This window comes from Muscardinus avellanarius, assembly GCF_963383645.1.
Source record: "Muscardinus avellanarius genome assembly, chromosome: 12".
In the NCBI taxonomy this organism is placed as follows: domain Eukaryota; kingdom Metazoa; phylum Chordata; class Mammalia; order Rodentia; family Gliridae; genus Muscardinus; species Muscardinus avellanarius.
In genome coordinates this window covers 106,370,328-106,396,177 of record NC_137798.1, presented here as the reverse complement: position 1 = coordinate 106,396,177, position 25,850 = coordinate 106,370,328, and the positions used below count along the sequence as shown (strand labels likewise).

The 25,850-nt window shown below is 45.0% G+C and overlaps 1 protein-coding gene across 2 annotated transcripts in view; it reads right to left on the bottom strand.

Annotated features, from left to right (window-relative positions):
* TDRD9 (tudor domain containing 9) overlaps positions 1–25,850 on the bottom strand; it is a gene marked incomplete at both ends in the record, with an annotated part of 111,785 nt that overhangs the window by 72,750 nt on the left and 13,185 nt on the right. For both annotated transcript variants that reach the window (XM_080707823.1, XM_080707824.1), the window contains 4 exons: positions 6,258–6,380; positions 7,725–7,946; positions 11,366–11,463; positions 21,797–21,903. In XM_080707823.1, the coding sequence (XP_080563949.1) occupies positions 6,258–6,380; positions 7,725–7,946; positions 11,366–11,463; positions 21,797–21,903 (550 nt within the window). The remainder of the gene's footprint in view (positions 1–6,257; positions 6,381–7,724; positions 7,947–11,365; positions 11,464–21,796; positions 21,904–25,850) is intronic.

The following is a 25,850-nucleotide window of genomic DNA, read 5'->3' as shown; positions in this document are numbered from 1 at the left end:
CGGCAGGCAGAGCTTCAGAAGCACTGGCACACAGTGTGCTCTAGCACACAGCCGCCTCCCGAACTGCGGAGATGAGGGTGCAGACGAGCCACCCAAGGGGAGGCTGCTCTGCCCTCGCCCAAACAGTCCTTTCTCTAGGAGAGCCGTTACTCTACACCTGGTCACGATACCTCAGTGCACAGGGAACACTGTGGTCCTATCTGGAGGCAGCTGTCTGCAAAATGGAGAAGCAGAGCGGGCGTGGTGGTGCACGCGTGTAATCCCTGCGCTTGGGAGGCTGAGACAGGAGGATCGCACAGACTGGAAGCCAGCCTCAGCTACTTAGTGAGGCTCTCAGCAGCTTAGTGAGACCCTGTTTCCAAATAAAGTATAAAATCGGCCTGGGAGTGTAGCCCGGAGGTAGAAAGCTCCTGGGTTCCACCCTCAGTACCACCAAAAAGTGGAGAGGCAGCCACCATGCCTGAAGCAGAGAGCCCTCTCCTCTAGTAGGCGGCCAGCATGCACTGCTCCAGGCCTGGCTGTGGGCCGCACTGGCCCTGAGGACATTCAGAGGAAGGTGCGGAGAAAAAGAGGTCAGCAGCACAAGGCGTCTGGTGTCTAGTTCACCTCTTCCCCGCCTCTAGGTCCAACCGCTGCTCTAGCATGGCAGCCTCTCCTGATCTACACCCCATTCTTCTCTGGTCCTCCAGGCCTGCCCCTCTCACCCCATACCACCCAGCCTACCTCCATAACCCCAGGTCCCTCCCTGCCCCAGGCCTTGCTCCCCGTAGTACAAACACACCCCTCACCCCAGGCAGGCAAGGGGTGTGTGTGTGTGCATGTGTGAGTGACTGGGGGTGGAACCCAGGCAGGTAAGGCACGGAGGGCACAAGCCTTCTACCTCCAGCCTACACCCTAGGCCTATTTTATTTTTTTTTAATTGGAAACCGTGTCTTGCTGAGTTACCGAGGCTTGTCTTGAACCTACAATTCTGTCTCGCAAGAACCTCCCAAGTACTAGGATTACAGGCATGCACCACCATGCCTGGGACACTTTCTTGTCTTTACAGGTACCCAATGAGTCCTGTCTTTCACAGCAGGTACGTAACTGCTCACTGATGAATGATCTGCCTGGAGCTGGATTATTCTGTGAGAGCTGGAAAGCTAAAACTATTATCCCTCCTTCTTAAGCTGCTTGTCCATCTTTAGCTTTAGCTCTTATCTCTCTTTTTTTTTTTTGTTATTTTATTTATTTATTTTTTAATTTTTAATTGGTGCACTGTATTCATACATCATAGTGGGATACATACTTTTGTAGACATACATGCACACATTGCCCAGTCAGCCCCCACCCGATCCCCACCCCATTCTCTCCCTATCCCTCCCTCCCATGCTTGGCTTAGTGGTTGACATCTAGTATTATAGCAATTTATCAAAAATTAAAAATGATAATCTCACATAACAGTTTCATTTGTCTGATACCAAGCTTTTGATGACTTAAAGATAACATTTCAATATTTCTTTTTGCTTTCTTTCTTACCAGAGAATCTATTTTTTCTATTTTTTAGGTGAAACTATCATATATTTATATATTTATTTTTCAGAAAAAAAATCTATCCTAATATGGAATATGGACTCTAGGTACCCACAACGATCTTGAAAAAGAACAAAGCTAGAAGATGTATATTTTCTGATATCAAACCATATAAAGCTACAATAATTGAAACAGTGTAGTACTATTCTAAAGGCAGATATATAAACCATTGGAGTTAAATAAAAGCCTAGAGCTAAATTCTTCCCTATATTGTCAAGTTATTTTTGACAAGGTTTCCACGAACATTTGGTGGTGGGAATAATAATCTTTTAACTAAATATTGTTGAAAAATAATAATTACATGGAAAAGAATAAAATTGGACCCTTACCTAATCCCATATACAAGTATTAACTCAAACTAGATAAAAGACCTAAATATAAATCTTAAGACTATAAACTTTTAGGAGAAAATCTGGGTCATTAAACCTCACAACATTGAAATTGGCAGTGATTTCTTGGTTATGATTTCAATGGCACAGGCAACAGAAGAGTATACAAACTCCCTAAAAAATAAAAAACATATTGTATATCCAAAGACAATGTAAACAGAGTTAACAGTTACTAATAGAATGGGATAAAATATTTCCAAATGCTATATCTGAAGGTATATTAATATTCCAACTAGAAATCCTAAAAATTAACAACAATAAAGGCAAACAATACCCTTTAGAGATAGGTAAAAGACTAACATAAATAATGAATCTCCACAGATAACCAATCTTAGTTGTCTGTTGGATGGAAAGTCATGTTTCTCTAGTTCTGATGTGTGTTACCTATTTCTTCTTTGTAGTTAATCTCTTTGAGTATTTTCTCTAGCGCTGGTTTTGAAGACATAAATTCCTTCAGTTTCTGTTTGTCATGGAAGCTTCTTATTTCTCCATCTAATTTGATAGAAAGTTTTGCTGGGTAGGAAATTTTTGGCTGGAAGTTGTTTTCTTTCAGAGTTTGGAATATGTTACTCCAAGCCCTTCTGGCTCTCATAACTTGGTTTGGGAAGTCTGGAGTGATTCTAATTGGTTTGCCTCTGAATGTCACTTGTCCCTTTGCTTTTGTTGCCTTTAAGATTCTCTGCTTGGCTTCCACATTGGTCATTTTGACAATTATGTGGCGTGGGGATCCTCTTCTCCGATCCTGTCTAAAGGGAGTTCTATATGTTTCCTGGACCTGCGTATCGACCTCTTGCTCTATGTCTGGAAAATTTTCTGCTATTACTTCCTTGAAGAGATTGTTGATCCCTTTGGTTTCACTTTCTTTTCCCTCCTCTATTCCAATTATTCTTAAGTTAGCTCTCTTAAAATGGGCCCATATTTCTTCAATATCAGATTCCTGCTGTCGGATATTTTTTTCTAGATTAGAAACTATGTGCTCATTTTTGGAATGATCATCTTCTAAGAGCGAGATTCTGTTCTCCATGTGTTCTAATTGGTTGTTTGTGCTTTGAATTGAGGCCTTTACTTCATTAATTGCATCCTTTATCTCTTTTTGGCTCTCTCTGAGTTCTTTTCGAAGCACCTCTATTATTTCTACAGTTATTTTCCTGATTTGATCTTCTAGAAATCTCTGATTTTCTGTTTTATCGGGTTCTGATGTTGTGGGGTTGTGAGCATTCATTGCTCCAGTATTATTCCTCTTTCCCATGATTTCAGAGGTTTGTGCCTTCTCTGGTCTCTTCCCTTGGGTCACTATGACTTCACTTAAGGTGCTCTGGATCTCGAGTCAGTAGTATCTTATACCCCACTACTCCTTTACTGGGTTGTATCACAAAGTCTCCGACCCAGAGAGTCGATAGAGGCTGCTTTAGACTGTGGGGGGTGCCAGGTTGCACGTTCTCCTATGGTGTGATATCACTGCCACCGCCCCTCTCCCACTGGGTCAAGTCCCAGTGAGTACAGTACTGGGATTTCTCCGCTGTGGCCCGCAATTTGACTCACTGTTCTTGAGTACGCAGATGTAGCTGTACTGAATTCGGTGAATTCGGTGCTGTTGCTGCCGGTGGCAATATGGCGCCGCTGCTACGCCCTCGGCTATGGGGCTGGCGTTTTTTTCTTGGTTTTGATTTCCACTCTGAATCCCTGCAGCGTGTGCTGAGCTCAGCCACTGGGAGCTTTAGATGCCCTCTGCGCCGAGAAATCCCGCTGGCTGTTCCATAGGGGCTCCCCTCTGCTTGCTGTGGCCGTCCCGTGAATTTGCTGGTGCTGCCGGCAGTATGGCGCTGCTGCCGCGTCCTCGGGCATGAAGCCGCGTCCTCGGGCGTGAGGATCTCCTCTGTGGCTCTGTTCTCAGTCCACTTTCTCTCTGGAGCCTGGTGATTTTTTTTGTTTCTCTGGTGATGTTGTTTTCTGGCTTTGAAAGGCGCTGATTTTTTGGTAATGGAGATTTGTTGTTAGTCAGCTCTTATCTCTCTTGAAATGCAAATCATCCCAGAGAATGTGAGGACACTACCCCACCTGGAATTTCAGGGGCATTCACTGCACCCATTCCAGGCACCAGCTCGCCTGTGCTCAAGCAGGCAGTGTTGCGGTGGGGTGGCCACGTGGCTCCCAGCCCTGCCCCGACGGCGGCCACTGATGTCACTGATGTACCGTGGAGGCGCTGGTCTCTGCCACTCACCAGCGTGTGCGAAGTGACTTAGTTAGCAAGATGGCAGACAGGAAACAGAAAGCGTCAGCACCGGGGCTGTGGAGTAGACTCCACAGTGAAGCCAGCAACCCCATTTGCCCCTGGTGGTCTTCTATGTAAATGGACTCAGTGATGGTAACAGGCTCAATACATGACAACCACTGTAAGCTTTCTCACACCTTTCAGCATACAGTCTACTAAGTTTTAGTTTAATCTCTACCTAAACATCCTTGAAACTGCCAAGGATAAAGAAAAACTGAATCACACTGTGACAGTATTTTGGAAGAACACAGATCATTTTCCAACTTCTCCTACAGCCCAAACCTGCAAGTGCTGTAAAACCAAGTAACTGTGCACAAGGTCACAGCGCTGACAGCCTTACCCATGGTGCACTTGGCTATTTTGGCTATTCTTGGGCATTCTACCTTCGAGCTACACCCCCAGAGCTTTTTTTTTTTTTTCTTCCGTTCTTTCTTTCTTCATTTTTGCAGTAATGGAGATTGAACCCAGAGGCATTCTACCTCTGAGCTATACTCTCAGCCCTATTTTTTATTCTTTTTCTTGAAACAGGGTCTCACTGAGTTGCAAAGGGCCTCACTAAGTAGCTGAGGCTGTCCATGAACTGCGATCCTCCTGTCTCAGCCTCCCAAACACTGGCATTACAAGTGGGCACCACCACGCCTGTCTTGGCTATTCTTTTTTTTTTTTTTTTTTTTTTCCCAGTACTGGGGATGGAACCCAGGGGCATTCAACCTTTGAGCTACACCCCCACCCTATTTTTTATTCTTTATTTTTGAAACAGGGCCTAAGTAGCTGAGGCTGCCCACAAACCACGATACTCCAGTCTCAGCCTCCCAAACACTGGGATTGCAATCGTGCACCACTACACCTGGCTTTTTTGTTGCTGTTGTTGTTTTCTGTACTGAGAATTAAACCCAGGGGCCTTTTACCTCAGAACTATACCCTCAGCCCTATTTTTTATTCCTTATTTTAAAACAGGGTCTCACCAAGTTTCAGAGGGCCTCACTGAGTAGCAACACTGTCTGTGAACTGGGATCCTCCTGTCTCCGCTTCCCAAGTACTGAGATTATAAGCGTGCACCACCATGCCCAGCTACTTAGCTCTTCTTAATGATCACACACACTTCAAGAGTGGCAAGACCTCATGCTCAACAGCTGCCCAAATGGTCAGACTGCCCCTCCTCTGAGCACCCAGCCCCGCCTCACAACCTTCCACAATCCTGTGGTGCTACCAGTGCCCCTCTCAAAGGAGTTGAATATCTCAGGCCAGAATCGCTGATAAGGGTAAACATAAAGTCTGAGGTAGAGACATTTCCAAAGCTCCTGGGAAAGTTGATGTAGCACAACTACCTTGTTTAAGTGTTGACAGAAACATAAATGACATCAATTAAATATTCCTTCTCACTAGAAAAGTCCAGAGAATACGGGGAAAGCACATAAAAAAGCTAAGGCAGGCGCAAGAACAAGTAAGGTTCATGGTACTTCATTGTTAGAAGTTTGTTTTTTTCTTTTGTCATAAGGTAAAGAGATCAGTTGTGTGTGTGTGTGTGTGTGTGTGTGTGTGTGTGTGTGTGTGTGTTTTGCTGGGGATTGAACCCAGGGGGCATTTTACCTCTGAACTATACGCCACCGAGGTATATCCCTAGTCCAAATGTTTAAAAAGATTCTGTCCTTGATTTACCAGGCAGCGGGTCCCCATGCAGTAGCTGAAAACACCACGAAGTTCTGCAGCTATCTTAGCTGGTTGGCAGCTCTCTGCAGCGGGTGAGCAGCGAGCGTCCCTAGCTCTGGCTCACATGGTCTCCGCCTCTGCAGCCAGAGCCCCATAGACTGTGGTAGAAGGGAGGAAAACCACCCCAGGGAACCCCTTCAAAAGGTGGTGCCAGCCCTAATCCCCAGGCTGCCAATACCTGCTCTAAACAAGAAATCCGTTTCTGGTCCTCAACTTGCCACCCACATTTTAGGACAAAGAATAAAAACAGACACTCTGCATTTACAGAGAGGGCAGGGCCGCGCCTACAGCAGCAGGCAGGGCAGAGCACTCACTTCATCGATGAAGATGTGTGTGAACTCCACCAGACTCTTGGTGCTCACTATTTTCTGAAGCAGGACGCCAGTTGTCATGTAAATCAACCTGGTGTCTTCAGTTGCCACTTTTTCTAGTCCTACCTAAAATTGTAGGAAAAACAAGAGAGAAAAATCTAGGCTTAAATGATTCCCACTTTTTGGTACTTGGATATACCAAAAGAGGATATGTCCATTTTATGAGACAGGTAAAAAAAGGAATCAAAAGGTTTTGGTGTTTTTTGTTTTGTTTTTTGCGGGTCTGGGGTTTGAACCCAGGGGTATCTGACCTCCTCCGGTCTCAGCCTCCCGAATGCTGGGATTACAAGTGTGTGCCACTACGCCCGGCTCAAAAGTTATTTATTTTAGAAAATAAACAGGATCCAAATTAAATGTCAAGTCCTCAAGTTGATTTTTCTTCCCTTTTGTGTGAGGGTAGCTTATCTAGTCATACTACCTAAAACATTTTTGTGCTATGACCACTGCATATAAAGCAGCTTTTCAGACTACAACAATGGTATAATTAAAAGGATAAAATTGTAAAAACCAAGCCAGGCATGGTGACACACACTTGTAATTCCAGTACTTGGGAGGCTGAGATAGAAGGACCAAAGGTCCAAGGCCAGCCTCAGGAACATAGATAGAGAGGCCCTCAACAACTTAATGAGACTCTTGCAAAATAAAATAGGGATGAAGAGCTAAGGATGTGTATCTCAGAAGTAGAATGCCCCTGGGTCCAATTATTCAACTCCCACACCACATCCACACAAAATAAATATATGTAGTCATGCCATTTACATATATTTACATATAAATGTGCATATGTCATGAGACTAAGAATTCTTACCTCTATTCAACTGGAAAGATTTTTTTTTTTTTCTTGTGCTACTGGGGATGGAACCCAGGGGCATTTTACCTCCGAGCATCAACCCCAACCCTTTTATTTATTCTTTATTTTGAAACAGGGTCTCACTGAGTTGCAAAGAGCCTTACTAATAGTAGCTGGGGCTGTCCGCGAACCGCAATCCTCCTGTCTCAGCCTCCCAAATGCTGGGATTACAAGCATGCGCCACCATGCCCGGCTTAAAAATTATTTTCATAAAATTCAGTTTTGCTGGGCATAGTGGTATGCTTGTAATCCTAGTTACTCGAAAGGCTGAGACAAGAGGATTGCAGGTTTGCAGCCAGCCTCAGTTACTTAGTGAGGCCCTGTTTCAAAATAAGGAATAAAAGATAGATCTGGATACATAGCTTGGAGGTAGAATGCCCCCTGGCTTCCATCCCCAGTACCAAAAAAAAATTTTCAGTTTTGCTCTATTTTAAATTATGGCACAGTTCTCCTCTCTATGTAAAGCGGCTTCATTTCCAGTGGAAAATATTCATGTACTATCAGCAACTTACAAGAACAGAAACTTGATAGGGAAGGCTGGCTTTCTCTCACAGGCTCACCTGATAGCCCACCAAGCCACCGAGCGTCCAGGCGCGCTCTTTGCTGATCCACCTGGCAATGCTGCTGGCCCCGATTTTGCGTGGCTGGGTAACCACGATGTTGCAGTAGGAGGAGTGCTGAAGATGGTGGTCCAAGATGTACTGCGGGAGCTGCGTGCTCTTGCCGCTGCCTGTGGCACCATGGATAATTACCACAGAACTGCTCTCTATCAAAGAAACAACCTGGAATTTTAAAAAGACTTTCAAAGGGAGCACGAAAGAGACAACAATGGAGATCATCGTCTATACGAGAAGACTTTCAGGGTTATCTTCCTTTAAATTATTAGTTAACCATTAAAACATCACAAAAGACAGTAAGAAGGCTGAAGTGTTGCCACTTTTAACCCAATTCTACTACCCCTGCGCTCATAACAGTTAATAGCTAGAGAAACCAGACCAAGGAACTTCAGTTCTCTAGGTCTCGATTTTTTTTCTATAAAAATGAAAATACAAAGCCGGCCATGATGGCGCATGCTTGTAATCCCAGCATTTGGGAGGCTGAGACAGGAGGATCACGGTTCAAGGACAGCCTCAGCTACTTAGTGAGGCCATTGGCAACTCAGTGAGACTCTGTTTCAAAGAAAGAAGAAAAAGCCGGGCGTGGTGATGCACACTTGTAATCCCCAAGCTTGGGAGACGGAGACAGGAGGATCGCACTGGTTCCAAGCCAGCCTCTCTGGCTTAAGAGACCGTTTCCAAATATAAAAAATATATAAAATAGGTCTGGGAGTATAACCCAAAGATAGAAGGGTTTCCAGGAACACCAGTACCACCAAAAGAAACAAAAGAAAAGAGAAGAGAAGAGAAAAGAAAGAGAAAAGAAAGAGAAAGAAAGAAGAAAATAAATACGGCTGAGGCTGTAGCTCGGAGGTAGACCGCCCCTGGGTTCCATCCCCAGTACCGCAAAAAAAAAAAAAAGTAAAAGAAAAGAAAAGAAAAAAGAAAAAGAAAATACAGGCACATGCTCATAATCCCAGCATTTGAGAGGCTGAGATGTGAGGATCCAGGTTGGTGGACAGCCTCAGCTACTTAGTGAGACCCTTTGCAACTCAGTGAGACCCTGTTTTAAAATAAAGAATAAGATGGGCATGGTGGTGCATGCTTGTAATCCCTGTGCTTGGGAGGTGGAGATAGGAGGATAGCGCAGGTTCGAAGCCACACTGGCTTAAGAGACTGTTTCCAAATATAAAAAAATATATAAAATAGGTCTGAGAGTGTAGCCCACAGGTAGAAGGATTTCCAGGAACCCCAGTACCACCAAAAAAAAAGGAATAAAAAAATAGGGCTTGGGTATAGCTCAGAGGTGGAATGTCCCTGGGTTCCACCTCCAGTACTGCAATAAAATAAAATAAAATAAAGACAAGGTGTTTTAAAAAACTCTTACCAAGAATACTCACAAGATTATTGGGTTTTTGTTTTGGTTTGGTTTTTTGTGGTACTAGGGATGGAACCCAGGGGCATTCTACCTCTGAGCTAAACCCCAGGATCAGGGTTGGCAGACAGCCTCAGCTGTTACTTAGTGAGGCCTTTGAAACTCAGTGAGATTCTGTTTCAAAATAAAGAATAAAAAATTGGGCTGGGGGAGTAAACTGGTAACACAAAACTAGATTTCTATGGTTCTTTTTTTGGTTTGGACTTGTTTTATGGTGCCGGGGATAGATCTCAGGGCTTCATACATGAGCCTCAGATCCACCCTCAGCCCCACATTTCTATAGTTAAGTCTAAACTATTATTTTAAAATTATGTAATGAATCTGCATGTATTCTACTGAAAAACATAACTGAGCTGTTAAAGTATACTCAAGTGATATTAAAATTTCATTTAAGTTTGTTTGGTTTGTTTTTTTGTTTTTTTGTTTTTTTGGTGGTACTGTGGGTGGAACCCAGAGGCTTTCTACCTCCGGGCTACACTCCCAGACCCATCTTGTATTTTATTTGGAAGCCAGGTCTCACTAAGTTGCTGAGAGCCTCACTAAGTAGCTGAGGCTGGCTTCGAACCTGTGTGATCCTCCTGTCTCCGCCTCCCAAGCGCGGGGATTACAAGCGTGCGCCACCACGCTCGGCTTCATTTAAGTTTTTTAAATGAAATTTTAAACAATTAACCTACATTTTTCCGCTTAGGTTATATGGCATAGTCTAAACTTCAATCATTCCTCCCCCATCATTTGCCCACATCTATCCTAAAGTTATTTAAACTCTCTTATCCTTCCAGCAGTTGATATGGTCAAGGAATACAAATCTGGATACTAGCCTTTAAAAAATAATAAAGTATGTCTGTTTTATAAAAGTTGCACAATTCAACCTTTGGACAAAAAAAATTCTTTTGGGGGGGAACATTTCTCATTTTATCTGTAACTTTTTATTTTTGGTACTGGGGATGGAACCCAGGAGCATTCTACCTCCAAGCTACACTCCCAGCCCTATTTTTACCAAAGGGCCTCACTGAGTAGCTGAGGCTGTCCGCAAACCCGGACCCTCTGTCTCAGCCTCCCAAATGCTGGGATTACAAGTGTGCACCACCACGCCCGGCTTCTCTAACAACCTTTTGTTCTAGTATAGTTGGTAAAGGCTTCAATGCATTTACTTTTTTTTTTTTTTTATGGTACTAGGGATGGAACCCAGGGGCATTTTACCTCCGAGCTACATCCACAGCCCTATTTTTTATTTATTTTGAAACAGAGTCTGAGTTGCAAAAGGGCCTCCCTCCCTAAGAAGTAGCTGAGGCTGCCCGCGAACTGTGATCCTCCTGTCTCAAACTCGCAAGTACTGGGATTACAAGCGTGGGCCTGCATGCCCAGCTTCGATGCACTTACTTTAACCATGTTTAATAAATAACATGCAAGTAATCAGAGTTTTAACCAACCTACTAGATCTGTCCTGATATCAATAACAAAATGGTATGCTGGTGATTAATCAAATGAATCAACAGAAAGAAAGAGGGGCACTGGAGGAACCAACGGAGACGCTGGGTACAGCTCTTTATAGTGAGACCCGGAGTAAGCTTCTTAAATAAGAAGCCCACGCTGGGCATGGTGGGCACACTTGTAATCCCCGCGCTTGGAAGGCGGAGACAGGCGGATCGCACAGGCTCGAAGCCAGCTGTGCTGGCGTAAGTGACCCTGTTTCCAAATAAAATAAATTGTGTGTGTGTGTGTGTGTGTGTGTGTGTGTGTGTGTGTGTGTGTCTGGGAGTGTAGCCCAGAGGTAGAAGAGTTTCCAAGACCCCCAGTACCACCAAAAAAAAAAAAAAGCAGCAGCAGCAGCAGCAGCAGCAGCAGCCGCCGCCCGTGAGGGAGGGCCTAGAGAGGTAGGAAAGACCAGGTAAGAAGCCTGGTAACAGTAGACCACTTGGGTAGAGGTTAAGCATATTAAGCAGAGGTCAGGGTAGAGGTTAAGCATATTAAGCAGAGGTCAAAGGAAAAGCAGCAGCACAGTCATCATCATCATCATCAACATTCCCACAGAGCCAGGCTCCTGCGCAGCTGCCTCAGAACCCAGCACGCCCGTGTGCTCACCTGGTGACCTTCACACTGTGAGCCAACCGTGCTGGGTTTCAGGCATTATTCAACCCGCAAAATAACATTATAACAAAAATCATTTTACCTCTTCCTTACATCGATTTATAGGCAAATCAGGATATTTGTAAGTTGTCTCTGGGATGCATATCACATTGTTTAATTTAGCCAGAGGAGGCCTTGGACCTGTATCCAAACAAAGCAAACAAACACAAATGCTGTCTCTTATCTGAAAAAAGACAGATTAGCAGCCCAGTGTTTAATCTAGTTGGTATATGTATATACATATGAAGGCAAAAATATATTTTCTACAGGTTAACATTTCCAGCAGGGTCATTAGAAGCTTCCTTTAAGATTTAAAAAGAAAAGAAACTTTCCTTAGTAGCCCACCATTAATAATGTAGACGTAAAGAACATGCTAAAACATATTCATATGCCAGACGTGGTGGCGCACAGTTGTAATCCCCATGCTTGGGAGGCTGAGACAGGAGGGTCACTCAAGTTTGAAGCCAGCCTCAGCTACTCAATGAGGCTCTCAGCAACTTAGAGAGACCCTGTTTCCAAATAAAGTATAAAGTAGGTCTGGGAGTATAGCTTGAAGGTGGAAAAGCCCCTGGGTTCCACTCCAGTACCACCAAAAAAAAGTAAAACATATTCATATACCTCCATCACAGTGGGTTATACTGCTTCCTAAGGTAAACAACCTACAAAACATGACCCGCATCGCTTATTAAATGGGACCTGCTATGGTTTGGATATAAAGTGTGCCTGGAAGAGCCCTTGTACTGATGTTCGGAGGTAATACAGCTGACTTGTGAAGGTTCTACTGTCCTCAGTGGCTAAGCCACTGATGGATTAGTGGACAGACCACCTGGGTGCACTCATGCTGGTCTCTGGGCATGGCCCCAGCCCCCTGCCCGCGCCTTCTGCTTCCCTCTACCCTTCCTGAGCTACAGATATGACCTGGCCTCCATGTCCCCAAGCCTCTGAAACTTCCAGAACTGTAAGCAAATAAATCTTCCTTCCTCTAAGTTGTGGTCACCAGGTCTACTGGGTCCCAGCAGTGAGTGTGGCAAAAACAATGCTAAGAAGGAGATTTCAGGAGAGTGCGCCTTGGGTAAGCACGCGCTCCGCGCTCCCAACGTAAACCAAGAGTAACAACAGACACAACTTACAAGCTACAGCTGCGGGGAGGAGCGGCTTCGCTGTTCAAAGAGGCCTGAGAAATGCCTGGTCCTCCCTCTTCAATGTCCTGCAAATATGTGCGCCGCTCTGACGGCCCTTAGAATCCTTAACCTCTGCCATCATCTGGCAAACCGATGAGACGCCAAAATTCATGAAATGCAAGCTTTCATTGGGAAATAAATTTTATTTCCAAAATACATAAACATTTGTTTGTGTGTGGTATTAAGGATCAAACCCAGGAGCATTCTACCTCTTAGATCTTGAAACAGGGTCCTCTCTAAGTTCTGAGGCTGGCTTTGAACCTCAGATTCTCCTATCTCAGCCCCCAGTACGTGGATTACAGGCAACACGAACTCTTAAGCTTTCCTGTCTCTCTCCCAAATCTCTCCTCCCTCCCTCCAGAGACCCCTTCTCCTTTCTCCCTGCCCTTCATTTCTGCCCCAACAGTTTCTCTCTGCCTGATACATATACAGTCAAGATTTTCTTTTAAAATTGATTGCATAACACATAATTAAAGTGTGCCCTTTTGTGTGTGATACTGGGGTGGAACCAAGGGCTTAAACATGCAAGATAAGCATTCTTCCACTTTGTCATAGCCTAGACTCCTATTTTCCCATATTTATATTTTGGAGGGTTTTTCTTTGTTTGCAGTACTAAGAATTTAACCTAGGGGCATTATACCCCCAAGCTACCCCTCCAGTCGTACTTTTATTATTATTATTATTTTAAACTGGGTCTCATTAAGTTGCTAAGGGCCTTGCTAAGCTGCCATCGCTGGACTCAAACCTGCAATCCTCCTGTCTCAGCCTCCTAGATACTGGGACTAGAGGTATGTCACACAGATACTATTCATTCCCAGCGTCACAGTCAGATTGGGGCATGGTGGTACAGGACACTTAATCCCAGTACTTGGGAGGATGTGACAGGAGGATCACAGGTTTGAGGCCGACTTCAAGAACTTCGTAAGACTCTCAGCAATCTAGTGAGACCCAATTTCAAAAAATAAAACAGATTTGGGGTATAGCTCAGACATCTATGGGTTCAGTCCCAGCACAACACAAAAATAATAACAGTAAATAATAGACACGGACATGGTAGCACATGCCTGTAAGTCCAGTACTTTGGAGGCTAAGATAGGAGAATTGTAAGTTCAAGGACAGCCTCAGCAAGTAGTGAGACTCTCATCAACCGAGCAAGACCCTGTCTCAAAATAAATGAAATAGGCCGGGCGTGGTGGGCACGCTTGTCATCCCCGCGCTTGGGGGGCAGAGACAGGAGGACCGCGCAGGTTCGAAGCCAGCCACGCGCGCTGGCTTAGGAGACCCTGTTTCCAAATAAAAATGTAAAAATAGGTCTGGGAGTATAGCCCGGAGGTAGAAGGGCTTCCAGGAACCCCAGCACCACCAAATAAATAAATAAATAAATAAATAAATAAAGCCAGAGGTGTAGCTTAGAGGTAGAATGCCCCGAGCTCAATCCCAGTACCACAAAAAATAAATAAATAAATAAATAAATAAATAAATATTTTCATAGAGAGGTCAGATTTGCTATCTATAATGTCAAAGCTTAACGGCTTGGGAAACAGCGCCCCTCCTACAGTGCTCATAGCCAGGCTCGGTACGTTCCTAAATCCTGCCCTACACTGCCTCCTAGGCCCTGCAGCAGCCCACCCCAACCGCTGACAAGCTCACTCACTACAACAGAGATTTGCTGGCTTTCCACTCTCGCACCGCACACATCCAGATGGTCACTGATGCCAGTCTGTGTGGAGGCCTCCAGAGCACACTCCTTCACACTCACCCTTGTGAGTGAGGACAAGGCAGCAGGTGCCGAGGGACAAGCAAGCAGCCCAGTTGGGCTTGGGGAGAGTGAGAGGCTTCAGGAAGAGACACCCAAGGGGGACGGCGACCCTGATTCTTTCAGGAAGACAGTAACATACATCATTTTGGCTAAGAGACCTGAAGCCCTGGTTCGCTTTGCTGCTAAATGAACCTTGTTGCTCTAACAATACTGATGCGCTTTAAATAACTTGATCATATGCATTTTGAAGGTTGTTACTTAAAGAAATTTCACAAGGACAAAAAGAATGCCGCAAGCCCTCACCACACTGTCTAAACTAGGGCCACTCTCCGCGTGCCACAAACACCACCTGACGTTTTCAGGCCACTGCCTGAAGCAGCCCAGCACAGGCGCAGCCCTGCCTCTGCATAAGCACCCCAGGGTGACGGGAGCAGAAACACTCGGCCGATGTGCATGCGGCTCCTCAGCTCCTGCTAGCAGCACAGCGGCAGGAGGGGCCTCGTGGTCACTGGCAGAAGCAAACTGCTACACGACAGGATGAGGCCAGCAGCGGAATGAGAAACACAGCAAGCTCACAAGTTGCTATTCTCACTGTCCCATTATCTCTTATCCTAGATTATTAACATTAAAATATTTTACAAGCACAGAAAAATAGGAAAAACTGTTAGTTCTTCACTAAGCCAAGTATCATCGACCAAATGTCAAATCTAACCAAAAAGACCCACAATTAGAGGTTCCAAAGAGTATATAATGGATTTTAACCGATGAGTCAGCTCATATGGAGAACGTAATAGCACTTATCTTAAAATCTACATATTATATGTTAGAGAAAGTAAGTTTAATTACTGCATTCCTGACAACCATAAAATTAAACCTTCAAAATAAATAAACATGTGTCACTTTTCCCAGCGTGGGATGGTTCTGCACACAAAACCAGCTGTCTTGAGGGGGAGGAGCATTCTCTTCTTATTCTACACAGACCATTCTCTTTTTCCTTTTTTTTTTTTTGTGTGTGTGTGTGTATGTGTGTGGGGGGGTGCTGGGGATGAAACCCAGGGGCATTCTACCTCTGATCTACGCCCCAGACCTATATTTTTTTATTCTTCCCCTGCTATTAGCACAGCATCTCTCATTCTTCAATTCTGCCAACCCTGTATCTCCTTTAAGACCCCTGGACTGGCCGAGGCTGGACACCGGCAGCTGGTGTCCATCGACAAATGAATCGATTACAAAATTATGGGATATACACGCAATGAAATTCTACTCAGCAATAAAGAAAAAAGTTGTCATTTGCATAAAATTGATAGACCTGGAGAACATTATGTTAAGTGAGATTAGCCAGGCACTGCAAGTGAAGAGCCCGACATTTTCTCTGTCATGCAGAAGCTGGTGAGTGATCAGGATACAAGAGAACTTCAGATAATGGAGGAGGCCGCAGTGGCGCAGAGGCCTACCGGAGGATGGAGGGGCGCTGATGGAGGAAACACGTCCACTGACTCTACGCATGCGTGAAGATTACCAATGCTCATCTAGGACCATGTATGAGAGTGGGAAGGGAGTCATCGAGGCTGCCCAAGTGTTGTGTGCATGCATGCGCCTGTCACTAGGAAATGCGTTATGAGACGACAGTGCGCCATTAAAAATACCATAAAGCCAGGCGTGGTGGCGCACACTTGTAATCCCAACATTCGGGAGGCTGACACTGGAGAATCGCAGTTCACAGACAGCCTCAGCTACTTAGTGAGGCCCTCTGCAACTCAGTGAGACCCTGTTTCAAAAATAACAAGAGTCAGCCGGGCGTGGTGGCGCACGCGTGTAATCCCAGCATTCGGGAGGCTGAGACCAGAGGAGGATGGTGGTTCTCAGACAGCCTCAGCTACTTAGTGAGGCCCTCTGCAACTCAGTGAGACCCAGTTTCAAAATAAAGAATAAAAAATAGGTCAGGGCTGTAGCTTGGAGGTCAAATGCCCCTGGGTTCCATCCCCAGACCCACAAATAAAATAAAATAAAATAAAATAAAATATAAAATAAATAAAAAGAGTCAAATATAGGGCTGGAGTATAGCTCAGAGGTAGAATGCGTCTGGGTTCCATCCCCAGACCTGCAAAATAAATAAATAAATAAATAAATATTTAAAAATATATAAAAATCTAAAGCTGGGCGTGGTGGCACACGCTTGTCATCCCCGCACTTGGGAGGCAGAGACAGGAGGATCGCGCAGGTTCAAAGCCAGCCGCGCGCGCTGGCTTAGGAGACCCTGTTTCCAAATAAAAATGTAAAAATAGGTCTAGGAGTGTAGCCCGGAGGTAGAAGGGCTTCCAGGAACCCCAGTACCACCAAAAAAAAAAAAAAAAAAAAAAAAATATATATATATATATATATATATATGTATGTATATCTAAGATAAAAATAATATAAATTGTATTTCTTTTCTAAATTTCCCTGATAGATGAAAATAACCACCAAATGATTACTAATAAAGACTGAAGCAGGGGGAATAAAACTGCTAGAAGCCTAGAGGAGGACCCAATCTTCTGTTAGGAAAGACTTCATTTTTATTTTAAAAAATAAAACAGGGCAGGGGGTGTAGCTTGGAGGTCAAATGCACCCCTAGGTTCCATTCCCAGACCCTCAAAAAAAAATTTTACCTTGAATTACATATAAAGATTCTAAACTCACTGAGGCTGGGCTTGATGGCACTAATGCCACCACCACCGCCTATCAGCACTTGGGAGTCTGAGAAAGGAGGCTCAGAGTGGCCCTCCCACACCACGCTCTGCGCTGCAGCGACACCGGCCCTGGCCCCCTGGCATTCTCCCATCACAAGGCACCTACTGCACAATTTCCCTCTGCCCTGGACGTCACACTGCCTACCTACGCTCTACTTCCACACTAAACTCAACTGTCTCCTTCCTGGCATCCATTCCGTGCCCCACAGAGCTGCCTCCCAGAGCACCCATCTCCACAAGCACTCCTGTCACCACCTGACCAGATGGCCGGCTCCGAGGGCTCAGCTCGAGTACCTCTGGTGTTCTTGTTGCTAACTACTGGTGGCTGAATAAGTCCTCGACCTGTAGCCGAAGCTATAGCTGAAACAACTGCCTACTGAAAAGGTCCAAATACACTGATATACCACAAACAAAGTGAAGTGTCAAGTCTGAGTCTAAACCAAAAAGTACAAGAATAGAGACTGGGTTGTAGGCATTCACTTGTGATCCAGCTACTGCCAAATAGTGACCACTGCAAACAGCACGCTTCGGGAGCAGTGCGCGCTCAGCGGCACGCGTGCCCAGCGGCCGGGGTTGAGGTCGGACTCTGAACACTCAGCAGCTTCCCATAGCTCAGGTGCTGGACGGCAGGCTGCTACTGCCCTGTGGAGCTGCACAGTACTCAGCACGCAGATAAAGCTCCTCAGCTCACTGCCAGCTGAGACACTTCCAAAACATCCCACAAAGAAGCAACAGTGCCATAAACGTTCTTATGTGTACAGCTTCATACTTTCCCTAGCACAGGGAGAAACTGCATCAAAGGGCACACGTGTTTTAAACTATCCCTTCTGGTTTTATTAATTTTTTGTGTGTACAGTGCTGGGAATCAAACCTAGGGCCTTGCACATGCCAGGAGGTGCTCTACCACTGAGCCACATCCCCAGCTAAACTACCACTTCTGGTAAAACATGCTGGGTTGTTCAGACAATCCTCCACCCGAGCAGCTCAGGACGGTAAGTAAAGTACATAAACATCTTTTGTGTGCGTGGTACTGGGGAGTGAACCCAGGGCGTTCTACTTCTGAGCTAATCCCCAACCCATTTCATTTTGAAACAGGGTCTTACCAAATTGCTGAGAGTATCATTAAGTTGCTAAGGCTATCCTCTAATCTGCAACCATCCTTTTAGCTCCCCAAATACTGGGATTACAGGTGTACACCACCATGCCCAGCTCATAAACAACTCCTCAAAGGCTTTGAAGAGATCACGAGCCAATGAAAAGACATCAGGCCAAAGTCTACCTAAGGCAAGAACACAGAAAGGCAAAGGATTTGAATCTGTTTTTTTTTTTTCTTTCGGGTCTGGGGATGGAACCCAGGGGCATTCAACCTCCGAGTTACACCCCCTGCCCTATTTTTTTTTTCTTTATTTTGAAACCGGGTCTCACTGAGTTGCAGAGGGCCTCACTAAGTAGCTGAGGCTGTCCACGAACCGCAGTCCTCCTGAATGCTGGGATTACAAGCATGCACCACCACGCCTGGCTCGAATCTGCTTTTGACTTAAAGAAAAATGGCAGCCAGATGTGATAGCACACGCCTATAACCCCACTACTTGAGAGGCTGAGACAGGAGGATCTGGGTGTGCAGCCAGCCGCAGCTACTTAGCGAGGCCCTCCACAACCTAGTGAGACCCTGCTTCAAAAAAAGGAGAAAAAAATAGGGCTGGGGGTAAAGCTCAGAGGTAGAATGTCCCTGGGTCCAATCCCCAGTACCAAAAAAAAAAAAAAAAAAAAAAAAAAAAAAAAAAAAACCGATGAGAAATTAACTGAGCTCCAGCATAGTGACCCCATCCAAATGAAAAACACAAAACTAAATTAAAAAATGGGGCATAGATAATGGCTCAGAATTTTCTAGAATTGGTGAAAGATACTAATCTGTACTGTCAAAAAGCCCAAATAAATCCCAAGAAGGATAGATGTTAACACACTGTTACTGTATTTGGACTGTATTTCATTGTTTGTTTTTGTAGTACTAGGAATGGAACCCAGGGGCATTCTATCTCCAAGTTATACCCACAGCCCTATTTTTTATTCTTTTTTTTTTTTTTTTTTTTTTTTTTTTTTTTTTTTTTTGGTGGTACTGGGGGAGGAACCCAGAGGCTTTCTACCTCCGGGCTAGTCTCCCAGACCCTTTTTTTATTTTATTTTATTTGGAAACAGGCTCTCACTAAGTTGCTGAAAGCCTCACTAAGTAGCTGAGACTGGCTTCGAACCTGTGCCGATCCTCCTATCTCAGCCTCCCAAGCGCAGGGATTACAAGCGTGCGCCACCACGCCCGGCAATTCTTTTTTTTTTTTTTTTTTTTTTTTTTTTTGGTGGTACTGGAGGTGGAACCCAGGGGCTTTTCTACCTCTGGGCTATACTCCCAGACCTATTTTTTATATTTTATTTGGACACGGCGTCTCACTAAGTTGCTGAGAGCCTCACTAAACAGCTGAGGCTGGCTTTGAACCTGTGTGATCCTTCTGTCTCAGCCTCCCAAATGCTGGGATTACAAGTGTGCGCCACCACGCCAAGCTTATTCTTTATTTTTGAAACAGGGTCTCACTGACTTGCAGAGGGCCTCACTAAGTAGCTGAGGCTGTCTGCAAACCACAATCCTCCTGTCTCATGCTCCCAAATGCTGGGATTACAAGTGTGCGTCACCACGCCCAGCTTCATAGTTTGTTTGTTTGTTTATTTTTGGTGGGACTGGGGATGGAACCCAGGATTTGACCTCTGAGCTACACCCCATACCCTAATTTTTTATTCTTTGTTTTGAAACAGGGTCTCACTAAGTTGTGAAAGGCCTCACTAGGTAGCTAAGGCTGTCCACAAACCATGATCCGTCTGTCTCAGCCTCCCAAATGCTGGGATTACAGGCATGCGCCACCACGCCTGGCCTCATAGTTTTGTTTTGTTTTTTTGTGGTACTGGGGGTTCCTGGAAACCCTTCTACCTCTGGGATACACTCCCAGACCTATTTTATATTTTTTTAATTTGGAAACAGGGTCTCTTAAGCCAGCGAGGCTGGCTTCCAACATGCACAATCCTCCTGTCTCTACCTCCCAAGCGCAGGGATTACAAGCGTGCACCACCACGCCCGGCTCCATAGTTATTTTTTAAAAGGCTAAAAAAAGCCATGCATGGTGGAACATGCATGTAATCCCAGTACTTGGGAGGCTAAAACAGGAAGATTACAGGTTCGAGGATAGCTTCAGCAAGCAGTGAGACTCTCATCAACCTAGCAAGACCACATTTAAAAATAAAACTAAAAATAGGGCTGGGGGTATAGCTTGGAGGTAGAAGGCCCCTGGGTTCAATCCCCAGTACCACAATTTTTTTTAATTTTATAAAAATTTTAAAAGAACTGGACATGGTGATACACACTTGTAATCCCAGTACTTGAGAGGCTGAAACAAGAAGAGTCCAAGTTCAAAGCCAGCCTCAGAAACTAAGTGGGGGCTCTCAGCAACCTAGTGAGACCCTGCTTCAAAACAAAAAATAAAATAAGACTAAGAGTGGGTCAGAGGTAGAACACCCCTGGGTTTAATTTCCAGTAACACACACACACAAAAAGAAAAAAATGGACATTTTACAACCTATCCTACACTCATTCCCCAAAAAACACTGAAATAATATGCATGATAAATTTCTTACTTGGATCAAAATACTGTATCTCTTAAACTTTTTATTTATTTAGGTGGTGATACTGGGGACTGAACTCAAAGCCATTTTACTTCCAAGATACACCCCCAGCCTTTTTTTTTTTTTTTTTTTTTTTTGGTACTGGGGGTGGAACCCAGAGGCTTTCTACCTCTGGGCTATACTCCCAGACCTATTTTATATTTATTTGTAAACAGGGTCTCACTAAGTTGCTGAGAGGCTCACTAAGTAGCTGAGGCTGGCTTTGAACCTTGTGATCCTCCTGTCTTAGCCTCCCAAGCGCTGGGATTACAAGCGTGCAACCACCAAGCCTGGCTTATTTTTTGTTTTTGAAACAGGGTCTTGCTAGGTTTCTGAAAGTCCTACTAAATTGCTGAAGCTGTTCTGTCTCTACTTCCCAGGTAATGGGATTACAGACCTCTGCTTCTTTTTTACCATACCTGGCTTTTTTTTTTTTTTTTTTTTTTTTTTTTTGTGTGTGTGTGTGTGTGTGTGTGTGGTACTAGGGCATTCTATCTCCAAGCTATATCCCCAGTCCTTTTTATTATTTGTTTCAAAACAGGTTCTCACTAAACTTCTGGGGCTAGCCCTGAACCTGTAATCCTCCTGTCTCGGCTTCCTAAGTACTGGGATTATTGGAGTACACCACTATGCACATCCCAGTTTTTCATAAAACTTTTTTTTTCTAAGGACTGAACCCAGGGGCATTCTACCTCCACGCTGTGTCCCAGCCCTATTTTGCTAAGGACCTCTCTGGGTTACTGAGGCTCGCTTTGAATCTGGGTTTAATTTCTGGGATTACAGGCATGGGCTACCACGCCAAGCTCTCTTTAACTTGTATGGTAGTAGTGATGGTGTTGGGGATTGAACCCAAAGACATTGTACCTCTGAACTATACCCCAGCCCCTTTTTTATTTTGAAACGGAGTCTCACTAGGTTGCTGAGTCTTGCGATTGCTGAGGCTGATCTTGAATATGCAATCCTCCCGTCTCAGCTCCCCAGGTACCGATGTCACACGTTTACACCACCCTGCCTGGCTCTCTCTCAAACGTTTAAGAGCATAACGCTTTGATGTATGAGCCACTCCCACATCGTATCTAAGGCACTTAACGATTCCTGCTTACCTTGCCGACTGGTTGGCTGACCGCTGCCATACATATCAAACTCCTGAGATTCAAGCTGTCTGTATTTGTTAATGTACTCTACTTCTGAGCTCTTCTGGCTAAGTGACCTGAAAAGAATAGTAGAAGTTGGCAAACTGTTTCACAAAAGCCACCAAATGCCTCTATGCTAGAGAGGTTCCTGGACTTTACTTAACACTAGGTTGGGGAAAACACAATGAGCAAATGAAAATATGTTCAAACTTGCCATTATCCGATAAATGCAAGTCAGAACCATAAGAACCCATTTTTTTACCCACTAATACTGGCAAAAAGGGCAAATATTCTCAGCCTATTTATGAAGGGAGGCTGGTAAGTGGAGTGACCACTGATTTTGAAGGGAAATCTGCAATATCTGCTAAAATGTAAAGCGCACAGCTACAGCTCGTACAGCCAGTCACTCCTCAGAACCTCCTCAGTGCAGGATCTGCACCTGTAAACAGAGGCGCAGGCAGGCAGGCAGGCATGGAGCACGCACCGTGCAGCTGACACGCGCGGCACACCTGCCGCTGCGGAGCTGCCTGAGACGGGGCAGGGCAGCAAACAAGGCCGGGCCTGGGCCCTTGTGAAGCTGCTGCTCCAAGGAGAGAGAATAAGTAGTATGGATAAAATCTGGTGAGCCAAGGGAGAAAAGGAAACTGGGCGAAAGGATACAACATTCTAGGAAAGCCCAGCACGGTGGCACATGCCTGCAACCCCGGTGCTTGGGAGGCGGAGACAGGAGGATCACAGAACCAAGGCCAGCTGCAGCCATCAACCTGGTGAGACCTAGTTACAAAATAAAATAGTAGCCGGGCGTGGTGGCGCACGCTTGTAATCCCCGCGCTTGGGAGGCAGAGACAGGAGCATCGCACAGGTTCGAAGCCAGCCGCGCGCTGGCTTAAGAGACCCTGTTTCCAAATAAAAATATTAAAAAATAGGTCTGGGAGTGTAGCCCGGAGACAGAAGGGCTTCCAGGAACCCCAGTACCACCAAAAATAAAATAAAATAAAATAAAATGAAATAAAAATAAAATAGTAAAATAGTGCTGGGGATGTAGCTTGGAGACAGAATGTCCCTGGGTTCAATCCCTAGTATCACAGAAAGAAAAGAGAAAGAGAGAGAGAGAGAGAGAGAGAGAGATGAAATTCTAGGAAGCCAGGCATTGTGGTGCGTGCCTGTAATCCCAGTAATTTGGGATGCTGAGACTGGAGGATCACAGGTTCAAGGACAACCTCAGCAAGTCGTGAGACTCTCAGCAATGTAGAGACACACTATTTCAAGACAAAAATAAAATAGGCCGGGGGGTGTAGCTTACAAGTAGAATGCCCCAGGGTTCAATCCCCAGTGCCACCACATAAAAGCCCCTACCAAGAAAAGAAAAATTAAAAACCAGAGCAACCTTAATCTCTCCATAATGAAAAATCTTAACTGCAATCTTACCCTATTGCAAACTTTATCAGGTGACCTTGACTGTCATATCTAAAAAGTTCTTCCTGGTTCCTGAGCTTGCCTCTAAAAGTTCCCAAATTTTGTCTTTCCAGACTTTCCTTTTTATGTACTTTCTTATACTTCTTAAAATTCTATGGAGATACACACACCCATATTATGAATGATATGGCCCTATTTCACTTTCTTTTTTCTTCTTTTTTGGCAGTACTGGGGGTGGAACCCAGGAGCATTCTACCTCCAAGCTATATCTCCAGTCATTTATTTATTCATTCATTCATTCATTCATTCATTCATGATGGTGCTGGGGTTCCTGGAAACCCTTCTACCTCCGGGCTACACTCCCAGACCTATTTTATATTTTTATTTGGAAATAGGGTCTCTTAAGCCAGCAAGGCTGGCTTCGAACCAGCACGATCCTCCTGTCTTTATTCTTTATTTTGAAACAGGTCTCACTGAGTCGCAAAGGACCTAAGTAGTAGCTGAGGCTGTCTGCGAACTGCGATCCTCCGGTCTCATCCTCCCAAATGGTGGGATTACAGCGTGCTCCACCATGTCCAGCACTTAGAAATCTGTTACTACCAAAACCAAAATGATCTAATTGTCTCATAATTTAAGCTGTACTTCTTCCACACAAAACTTCCTAATAATGTTGTGATTCATTAGAAATAATCCATTTATTGAGCTACTAAAATGTTTGATAAATAAAATCTAAATTACTCTAGTTTTACTCTGATACAGAAAAATTTAATTAAGGTACTTCCTGCTGGGCATGGTGTAATCCCAGTGTGCCAGTATTGGAAAATTACTCTGGTATTAATTTCCAGAGTGTAAAAAGCAGTCAGGGCCTGCGCAGCACCCAGGCCCAGAGGTGGCTGCAGCTATTAAAATGTGGAGGATCGCGCTGGTTCAAAGCCAGACGCACTGGCTTAGGAGACCCTGTTTCCAAATAAAAATAGTAAAAAAAATAGGTCTGGGAGTGTAGCCTGGAGGTAGAAGGGCTTCCAGGAACCCCAGTACCACAAAAAAATTAATTAATTAATTAATTAATTAATTAGGGTTAGGGTGTAGATCAGAAGCAGAACATTCCTGTGTTCAACCCCAAAAAGAGAGAAAAAAAATACTTCCTTACCTAGATCTACAAAGACTTATATTCTTCCTCTACATGGTAGTGGGGCACTACAGAGAATGATAAGTGGTCTCTACTTTTATCTAACAATTTCAGGAGAAAGATTGAAACTTGAAGTATCATGCACCAAGTGCCAGGAGAACGGTTTGCACAAGTTCAGTGGAAGGCATACTCAGGGTGAGGCAGGTGGCAAGAGAAGATCTGTGATGGCCAAACATGGGCAGAGATCTCAAAGGCGAGATGGTGTCCAGTAGCCAAGTGGCAAGGGAGACGGTCTTCACGAAGCTGTGTGGCTGGCTCAGAACCTTTACGTTTCTGCTCAGAGGACATCCTCTCACAAGATGTGCAAGCAGAAGGGACTCCACTGGTCTCACCCACACTACTGTGTAGAGTCCCCTCGAGCCCTCCCTTCCTGTTTCAAGTGGCTATTCTAAAGCTTAATCTTGCACCTCTAGGAATGCTTCAGGAGGAGGACCACTCCCCCATCCTATGCCAATGGCTTATCTCCCTACCTGAAATTCCCGTGTGGTATCTCTCCCCCAACACCTCCTAACTTGTGAGTTTCCCCTTCCGTAAACCTGCTTGCCTATAACCCTGTCAGTGGGCGCGCCCCTCCGGTCTGACTTCTAGACTGAGGGCTCCACCACTGGCCAGCTAATAAAGGCTTCAACTGGCATGTTTCCCTTGGACTCTCAGGTCTCTCATTTCTTGCCAACTCTGCATACTACAAACAAGGCCTCCCCTGACCTCCAGATCCAACTAGGGTTAACATTTCAAGTGTATTAAATAACATGTGGCAATCTATGATTACGTTTGTCATTCTCTTAGAAGGCTAGCTCAAGCCAGCTGTAGTGGCACACACTTGTAATCCTAGTACTTGGGTGCTGAGACAGGAGGATTGCAGATTCACAGCCAGCCTCAGCTACTTAGTGAGGCTCTCTGCAACTTAGTGAAACCCTGTTTCAAAATAAAGATAAAAGATAGGCCTGATGGTGTAGCCCAGAGGGAGAATACCCCTGGGTGCCATGCCCAGTTCTGCAGAAAGGAAAAAGAGGTGGCTAGCCCATGGAGATGAGTGAGTTGATCGGGGGGGGGGGGGGGGGTACAACATGGCTGTGGGAGGGAGGGAGGGAGGGAGGAAGACTAAGAACAAGCAGTGCAGTCAAAGCTGGGGGTAGAAGCGAGCACAGCAAGCGGAGTGGGAGTTGGGCCTGGTGTTAGGAGGAACGAGAGAAAGCCAGGCAGGAGTGATGACACCAGACCGCAGAGGGGCCTCTAACGGAAATCTGGTTCATGTTCCATAGCCAACAGATACTGATTCTGTGTGTGTGGCACTGGGGAATGAACCCAGGGCATTCTACCCTGAGGTACATCCCCAGCCAAATTTTACTTTTTATTTTTAATCAGGGTCTCGCCAAGTTGCAAAAGCAGGCCTTTGACGTGGAATCCTCCTTTCTCAGC